Source organism: Bos indicus x Bos taurus, chromosome X (assembly GCF_003369695.1).
Source record: "Bos indicus x Bos taurus breed Angus x Brahman F1 hybrid chromosome X, Bos_hybrid_MaternalHap_v2.0, whole genome shotgun sequence".
NCBI classification, from domain to species: Eukaryota; Metazoa; Chordata; class Mammalia; order Artiodactyla; family Bovidae; genus Bos; species Bos indicus x Bos taurus.
The window spans coordinates 83,341,614-83,351,415 of NC_040105.1; the positions used below are offsets into that span (position 1 = coordinate 83,341,614).

The 9,802-nt window shown below is 38.4% G+C and overlaps 1 protein-coding gene across 2 annotated transcripts in view; it reads left to right on the forward strand.

Annotated features, from left to right (window-relative positions):
• Window positions 1-8,955, forward strand: part of LHFPL1 (LHFPL tetraspan subfamily member 1) — a 60,541-nt gene extending 51,586 nt beyond the window's left edge. For both annotated transcript variants that reach the window (XM_027534978.1, XM_027534979.1), the window contains one exon: window positions 7,719-8,955. In XM_027534978.1, coding sequence (XP_027390779.1) covers window positions 7,719-7,900 — 182 coding nt within the window. In that variant the 3' untranslated portion in view covers window positions 7,901-8,955. The remainder of the gene's footprint in view (window positions 1-7,718) is intronic.
• Window positions 8,956-9,802: the final 847 nt, after the last annotated feature.

The window sequence follows — 9,802 nt, forward strand, 5'->3', positions numbered from 1 at the left end:
TGAGAGAGTTTCTAAAGGCTTTAAATTGAGCCTCACATTCCTGTCTGTGAAGCAGGTACAAATAGCCTGTAGCCTTCCTTGTAAGGATGGCAAAACTGGAAGGTTTGCCCTTCTCTAGAGTTTTCACTCTGTGAAATCCTAAGTATATAAAACCTCCTACTTTTACTGAGTGACTGAGTGAATGAAAAAGTGAGTGTCTAAAGGAAGGTGTGACAAGGTTGGAATAGGGGATCCAGCTCTCTTGTCTGCTTGCCTCAAGATGGTATTTTTCACTTTACTCTTCCCAGAGTTCTACTGTCATTGTTCACATTGCAGTTACTCAGAAAGTTGGATTCCTTTCTTCTCTATCATATTCAGAGTTGAGCTCTGAAGAATGATTGAACATTGACTACTCAGAGTGGTGAGAAGTGTATATGTATGTATGCACATTCAATAAGCATTTTAGGCAAAAGAAACAGAATACACTTATGCCTTATAGCACATTCCAGAAACAAATAAAATAGCTGGTTTTGTCATTTTAATTCAAATTTTAAGTCATAGTTTTGTGTGTTGAGGTTTGAAAATGCAAATATTTCTATCTTTGAAGTATTGTTAGGCTAAATCATACTGAGCATCCACTGTTGACAGAGCATGGGGGGCATTATCAAAAAAGAAACAAATACATTTACTCTATTGAGCCAACAATCTGGAAGGAGGTAAAAAGTAAATGAAAAATACATGATATGAAAATCTTCATTCCAACATTTTGTCTAACAGGTATACTTATGTAAGTGGTATATAGATAAATTCCTGGAGGGCTACCTGGTTGAGGTGACTTGCGCTCACTGGGGTTAGCCAGGGAAGATTCCCTGGAGGTGCTGAATACTGAAGAGTATTCTTAGGAAGATATGAATTGGTGAACAAAAGGAAAGAAACTGTTTATAGCAAGAGAGACAGCATGAGTGATGCCTTGGTGCTCGAAAGATTATTTCTAAGGTGGGAAATTAGGGATAAATTAGCCTGGCCCTAACGGAAAAGCAAAGCAGCCTAACTTGGGGGTATTTTAGACTCATTAAATAACATGCCAACCAGACAATAAAAACAAGGAAAATTAAGGGTCAGTGGGAACCATGTGAAAAGAAATAATTGTTTATTGAAAAATAAATTGTCATGAGGGGAGATCAATCAAGATGGTGAAGTGAGAGGACTTGGGGACCACATTCCCCCCATACAAACATCAAAAATGTATTATGTGTGGAACAAGTCTCTCTGAAAATCATCTGGAAACTGGCAGAAGGACTCCTGCACAAGCAAGTCTATATGAAAGATACATACGTAATTTGATAGGAAGGAAGAAAAGGACCTGAGTCTCTGGGAAGGGAGAATGCAAGGATGGAGACAGTGAGAGTTACAAATTGGGTCCCCAGTCCTGGGGTCCTATGTGTAGGAGACAAGCCATTTTGGCTGGTTGGAAAACCACAGGGATTATTGAGGGGTGGTGGAGTAGGGTTGCAGGAAACCTGAACTCTGCTCATGTGCTTGTGTACACATGCTTGCTTGTTCCCTAGGCAGGGCATAGAGAGCTCTTCTCTGGTGACTGCCCAGTTTCCCATGAATGCCTTGCTGTGCCTCAGCCTAAACCAAGCAAATGCTCCAGCCCTACTCACTCCACATCACAATGCAGCACTGAATCTGGGGCAGCCACAACCAAGGAGAAGACTCAACCATGGGATACAGAGGTGATCAGGTCCTAGGGCAAAGTCTCCGTAGAATAGCAGTGGCTATCATGGGTGCTTATTCAAGCAGTATATCAGAAGCAGCCTAGACCTCTGAGGAGTCCACTATAGCTCAATCCCCAATTTACACTGAGAGTTCACATGGACCCTGCCTGCCTTGTGATATGGCATGGTAGCATGGGTGGCAGAGGCTGGAACAGTAGTCAGCTATGAGGAACAAAGGGAACTTGTATCTAAGGCTTTGTTTGAGCAGAGAGGAAACAGTTTCAGGTGCCCGTATAGGCAGCTTATTGGAGACAGTTTGGATCACTATCTGCAGCTGACTTGAGCAGAGAGCCTGCATGAGGCCCCCTTACTTTAGCACTCCCCATCTCTGGGACAAGGGTCCTGGTTTAGGGAGAGGGGAAAATACATGCATAAAGGCAACAGAGCCAGCTTGAACTCAGACTTCAGAGCTTTTCCTCCAGCAACATGGGATTAGATCCAATCCTTGATAGGGTGGTAATAGCCACTGAGCAGAAGTCCCACCTCACACTGGCTCCAGCTCTAGCCCCTCCATTTCAAGCCCAAACACATGGAACTGAAATAACATGCTACTGAAAAATCAATGAGTCAATGAAGAAACCAAAGAGGAAATCAGAAAATACTTGAGACAAATGAAAATTGAAACACAACACATCAAAATCTATGAGATTCAGCAAAAGCAGTTCTAAGATGGAAGTTTATAACAATGAAGGCCTTGCTTAAGAAAAAAAAAATATTGAATAAACAACCTAACCTAAGGAATTAGAAAACAAAGAACAACAACAACAACCAAAAAAAAAAAAAAAAAAAACAAAGTCAGTAGAAGAAAGAAAATAAAGATCAGAGGGAAAATAAAGATAAAAAAATAGAAAAAAATCAATGAAACCAAGATCTGTTTTTTAAAAAGGTAAACAAAATTGATAAACTTTCACCCAGCATCACCAATAAGAAAAGAGAGAAGGCCCAAGTAAACAAAATAAGAAATGGAAGAGGATAAAGCACAACTGCTACCACAGAGATACAAAAAATAATGAGAATACTAGGAATAGTTATATGCCAACAAATTAGGCAGACTAGAAGAAAGAAAATTTCTAGAAACATACACTCTGCCAAGATTCGATCAAGGAGAAATAGATAATTTGAACCAACTGATCACTAGTAGTCAAACTGAATTTGTAATTTCAAAAATACTCCCTGTAAACAAAAATCCAGAATTAGATGGCTTCACATGGGAATTCTACCAACCATATGAAGAAAAGATGATACTTACCCTTCTGAAACTATTCAAAAAAAAAAAAATTAAAGAGGAGGGAACACTCCCAGATTTATTCTATGAGGCCACCATTACTCTTCCCTGGTGGCTCAGATGGTAAAGAATCCGCCTGCAATGCAAGAGATCAGGGTTTGATCCCTGGGTCAAGAAGATCCCCTGGAGAAGGGAATGGCTACCTACTCCAGTATTCTTGCTTGGAGCATTCCATGGATAGAGGAGCCTGGCGGGCTACAGTCTATGGGGTTGCAGAGTCAGATGCAACTGAACAACTAACACTTTCATTTTACCATTACTCTTATACCAAAAGCAAACAAAGATACTGCAAAAACAGAAAATTACAGGCTAATATGTTTGATGAACATAGATGAAAATATCCTCAACAAAATATTAGCATATGGGATTGTTACCATCTAAATTCCGTATATATGAATAGCATTGAAACATGTATAATATCATATAAGAAATGAATCGCCAGTCCAGGTTTGATGCAGGATACAGGAAGCTTGGGGCTGGTGCACTGGGATGACCCAGAGGGATGGTATGGGGAGGGAGGTGGGAGGGGGGTTCAGGATTGGGAACACGTGTACACCCGTGGCAGATTCATGTTGATGTATGGCAAAACTAATACAATATTGTAAAGTAATTAGCCTCTAGTTAAAATAAATAAATTTAAATTAAAAAAGATAAAAAAATTAGCAAACCAAATTCAACAAAATATAAAAAGTATCATATACCATGATCAAGTGGGATTTATTCCAGGGAAGCAAGAATGCTTCAGTATTTACAAATCAATCAATGTGATACCCAGATTAATAAAATTAAAAAATCACATGATTATTACATGATTAATAGATGCAGGAAAAAATTTTTGACAAAATTCAATATCCATTTGTGATAAAAACCCTCATCACAGTGGGTATAGAGTGAATGTATCTGAGTATAATAAATACCAGTTATAGCAAACCCACAGCTAACTTATGCTCACTCAGTGGTGAAAAGCTGAAATCCTTTCCTCTAAATTCAGGAAGATGACAGTGATGCCCAATCTTGCCCTTTCTATTTAACATAGTATTGGAAGTGCTAGCCATAGTAACCAGACAAGAAAAAGAAAAAGCATCCAAATTGAAATGAAGAAGTAAAACTGTCACTTTTTACAGATGACACAATACAACATATAAATAAACCTAAAGTATTCACCAAAAAACTATTAGAACTAATAAATAAATTCTGTAACATTGCAGGATATAAGATTAATATACAGAAGTCTGCTGCTTTCCTATACATTTTTAATGATCAGAAAAATAAAGTTAAAAAATCTATTTTAAAACTGCATCAAAAAGAATAAAATTCTTAGGAACAGACTTAACCAAAGAGGTGAAAAACCTATACCCTGAAAGCTGTAAAACATTGATGAAGGAAACTGAAGATGACACAAAGAAATGGAAAACCTAGCTCATGCTCTTGGATTAGGAGACTTAATATTGCTAAAATGGCTATACAACAGAAAGAAAGAAATCTACAGATTTAATGCAATCCCTATTAAAATACTAAATATTAAAACCCTAAACCTAATAAAATACTCGTAATATTTGTCACCAAGCTAGAACACATAATCCTAAAATTCATGTAGAACCACAAAACACTCAAAATTGCCAAAGCAATCTTGAAAAAAAAGAACAACTGGAGGTATAACCCTTCCAGATTTCAGACTATACTACAAAGCTACAATAATCAAAATAGCATAGTACAGGCACAAAAACAGACAGATAGATTAATAGAACAGAATAGAGTGCCCAGAAATAAACCTACACACTTGCTTGCTTGCTTGCTAAGTCACTTCAGTTATGTCCAACTCTGTACGACCCCATAGATGGCAGCCCACCAGGCTCCCCCGTCCCTGGGATTCTCCAGGGAAGAACACTGGAGTGGGCTGCCATTTCCTTCTCCAAAACCTACACACTATGGTCAATTAATTCATGACAAAGGAGGCAAAAATATACAACAGAGAAAAAACAGTCTTTCCAATAAGTGGTGCTTGAAAAATTGGACAGCTATATATAAAACCATAATATTTCCTCATACCACATACAAAAATAAACCCAAAATCGATTAAGAATCTAAATGTAAGACCTGAAACCACAAAATTCCTAGGAAAGAACATAGGCAGAACAGTCTTTGACATAAATTGTAGCATTGCCTTTTTTTGGTATCTGTCTTCCAAGGAAAAGAAATAAAAGCAGAAATAAGCAAATGGGACCTAATTAAACTTAAAAGCTTTTGCACAGCAAAGGAAACTATCAACAAAATAAAAAGAGAACCTGTGAAATGGAGGAAAATGCTTACAAATAACATGATCTACTGTGATTAATACCCAAAATAGAAAAAAATAGCTCATACAACTTAATATTGTAAAAACAAACAACCAATTTAAAATTGGACAGAAAATATGAATAGAGATTTTCCCAAAGAATATATACAGATGGCCAACAGGTACACGAAAAGGTACTCAATATTACTAATTATCATAAATTCAAGTCAAACCAATGAGACATCACCTCACACATGTCAGAATGGTTATCATCAAAAAGTCTACAAGTAACAAATGTTGGTGAAGACGTGGAGAAAAAGGAACACTGTACATTGTTGGTGGGGATATCAATTGCTGTAGACATTATGGAAAACTGTTTGGAGAGTCCTTAAAAAATGACTGTATGATCTAACAATTCCACTCCTGTGTATATATCAGGAAAACATGAAAACACTAATTCAAAAAGCTACATGCACCCCAATGTTCATAACAGCATTATTTACAATAAACAGCATATGAAAGCAACCCAAATGTCCATCAACAGATGAAAGGATAAAGAAGATGTGGTATATATATATATATATATATATATATATATATATATTTGGGGAGGGGGGTGGTTTGCCAAAATGTTTGTTCAGGTTTTTCCATATGATGTTATGGAAAAACTAAACATTTTGGCCAACCCAATGCAATGGACTATTACTCTGTCATAAAAATATTGATAATGTAATTCTGCCATTTGAAGCTATATGAATGGATCTAGAGAATATTATGCTTAGTGATTTGTCAAACAGAGAAAGACAAGTACTGTATGATATCACTTATATGTGGAATTTAAAAATATAATATAAATGAATGTATATGGCAAAATAGAAACAGATTCGCAGATATGGAATAGAAACTTCATTACCAGTGGGACTAGGAAAGGGGGGAGTGACAAGATAGGGGTATGGGATTAAGAGATACATACTACTGTGTATAAAATAGAGAAGTAACAAGGATATATTGTATAGCACAGTGAATTATAGCCATTGCCTTATAATAAATTTTAAATGAAAGTATAATCTGTGAGAGCTTCCCTGGCTCAGGTGGTAAAGAATCTGCCTGCAATGCGGGAGAGCTGGGCCCAATTCCTGGGTTTGGGTTTGATCCCTGAGTTGAGAAGATCCCCTGGAGAAAGGAATGGCAACCCACTCCAATATTCTTGCCTGGAGAATCCCAAGGACAGAGAAGCCTGTTGGGCTACAGTCCATGGGGTCTCAAAGAGTCGGACATGACTGAGTGACTAACACTATAATTTGTAAAAGTACTGAACCACAATGCTGCACATGTAAAACTAATATAATCTTGTAAATCAACTACACTTCAATTAATAAATGTAAATTGCCCTGAAAATCAGTCTTGACATCACCACTGACTGACTATAGTCAGGACTTGCTTTCTATAGGACTGTGATATAGGTGAAAGCCACTTTTTATTCTCAGGATTCCTCTGCCATTTTGTATCACTGGGCATCTACTCCAATTTCTGGAGTCCTATTCTCTTAAGCACTGGATTTCAGCAGTTACTTATTACTCTGATCCCTTGTGATATAATAGCTTTCTTTCTTTGGGGATTGACTTTTTCTGATGGATCTCTGAAAAAACTCAAATACTTCAAAGGAAAGAATCTACCTGTGGTAGAATAAATGATGGGTGGAGTGGATGTTTGTGAACAGGTGACTTTTCCCATTAACCTTCAGACTGAAACTACCCCTTAGAAGATTGGCCTTGATTCCAGTGCATATTTCTTCCCTGAATGTTGAAAGATTAGGTTAGAATAGAGACACATGGCATGGAGCAAGTAATTTGATTTTGCCTGCATATTTCCCATGATACAGGATATAGTTCTTTGAAAACAGTTCATGCAGTGTAGTATATCAGTGTGGTTAAAAGTGCAGAGCTGCAGAGTTAGGATGAGCAAGTGTTTATATCCTGATTCTACCACTTCCTATCTGTGTGATTTTCCTCAAACCTGTGCCTAGGTTGCCTCATCTTGTATAAAATAGGTAGGGATAATAAGAGTACCTAACTCCTATAGTTACTATAATGTTCAATGAGATATATGTCTAAAGAATTTAACATAGTTCTTAACACTTGATCCAGTTGTTCTTCTCATCACTGTCATTAGCATCACCACCACTGCCATTACCCACACCACTTCCATTCTGTTACAGATGTGTAACAAAATAACATTTTATAACCTCTTGCTAAAGCTAATATCAGCCATCAGCAAAGGAAGAAAGAGTGAGCCTAGTCTCATTCACTGTTTCCTACTCTCACTTTAACCCTAACATCTCCAAGAGAATGTATGAGAAGACAATCTAACACTTATGTCTCTATCCCTGTTTCCACAGGTACCTGTCGGCTTGGCTGGGCCTATTACTGTGCTGGAGGTGGCGCAGCTGCAGCCATGTTGATTTGCACCTGGCTCTCTTGCTTTGCTGGAAGAAACCCCAAGCCTGTCATGTTGGTGGAGAGCATCATGAGGAACACCAATTCTTATACCATGGAGCTTGACCATTGCCTCAAACCTTGAGATTTGGCAGAATTGGAGAGGGTGGGAAAGAGGAAGGAAGGGAGCCTTGAAAAGAAGTACTAAGACTAGGCCAGTTGCTACCCACTTGCCAGTCATGTAACACAGTGTTTGTATGCTTTTTAACTCATCATTCATTTTCACTTTGCCTTAAATCAATGGGTCAGTGGCTATTTACAAAATTCACCAAGGACAATAATTCTCTCAAATGTTTATCTAGCTGGTGAGTACCCACTGGCTTTCAAGTCCCAAAGTGCCCTTTCATACAAAATAATAAGAAAGATCCTCAGTTGAAAGCTGTACAATCAAGCAGTTCTTCAGAATTCTGCATCTTCTGTGACTTACCCCAAAGCTTAAACGTTGGGTAAAAACACTTATGGGCTTTCCAGGTGGCTCAGCAGTAAAGAATCTGCCTGCAATGCAGGAGACATGGGTTCAATCATCCCTGAATTGGGAAGATTCCCCTGGAGAACGGCATGGCAACCAACTCCAGTATTCTTGCCTGGGAAATCCCATGGACAGAGGAGGCTTGCAGGCTGCAGTCCATAGGGTCACAAAAGAGTCAGACTCAACTTAGTTACCAAACAACAGCATCAGCAGCAACAACAAAAACACTAGTGCAGGGAGGAGCCATGAGATGAACAGGGCTGGTTCCTACTGCTCCATTCCTTTGGTCCTCCCTTGATATTTGTTGCCATCTGTAAACATCTATGAAGTGCCCCTGCCCAATTTTTTATGCCTCTCTCATGATTGTGCTTTGACTCTTCTTCTTTTTTCCTGCTTCTCTTCCTTTCTGGTTGTGACGAAGCTTGTGGGGAGAGCGACTGCCAGTGGAAAAAACAGTAATCAAGGATGCTTGCATGTAGTCTAAGATTCCTTCCTCATTATGCTTTAGAAAATATTCGTAAGAGTTCATTTTGTGTTCTGGCCGGGTGACTGGCATTAAAATAGTAGCAAGTATTCCCTCTTCCCTTATAGATACAGGAATGGTTTTCATCAGATGTTCTGAGCAGAGACTAGCATTTGTTGTGTGCTCAATAAATACTAATTCAAAATGATGATGACAAGGATGTTTCTGCTGGTTCTTTATTGAAATTTTTCAATAGACAAGAGTTCATTTTCACTGACAAGGAAATCCACAGTGGCCTTTTGCCCCCATAGTCATTCCCAGCATGATACATGTTTCTCTGCCTGTTTCAAAGACTTTCAAGTGCTTTCCCTTCCATATGGGGTGAATTAGACATAAAAGAACACAATCCTGATGTCACCTAGGGCTGATGTATTTTTAGGCCTGGCCTCTATCCCATCTGTGCTCAAGGCTGATGGATGGTGAAGAACTTGGTGTTTCTCAGGAAGAGAATTTATCTCCCCTACTCTTCCTTAATTAATTCAGGCTAGCTCTATTGTTCCATAAGTACAGTTTTAGGGACTAGGGACGGCCTGTGACTCAAAATGCCAGTTCATCTTTTTCTATTCTTAATCACTCCAGTGTGGTTTTTATACAGCCCAGGACAGCCCTACCTGGAAGGAGAGAAATGGCAAAAAGTGTTCTCATTAGTTACAGGCCACCCTAAGAAGGGCCACTCAGGGTCCATATATCGGCCTTATGGAGGTAAGTGAATTCAAGTGTATACTCTATTCATGAGCTCATTCATTCATTTAATCCCTCATTCAGGACACACTTTTTGAATATCTATCTATATGCCACTTTCTATGCTAAGTACTGGGGGGAAAAAAGATAAAGATAGTTACCCTAAAAGTGATAGGATATTGACAGACATGTAAATAAGTAATTGTCAAACAGTGTGTTAAGTGCTAATAAGTGAAGGGGTGGGGGTTAAAGGTTCACATAGAGGGGCTGTTAAACCAATTTGGGGATGAAGGAGTTCATGGGAAAGATTTCTA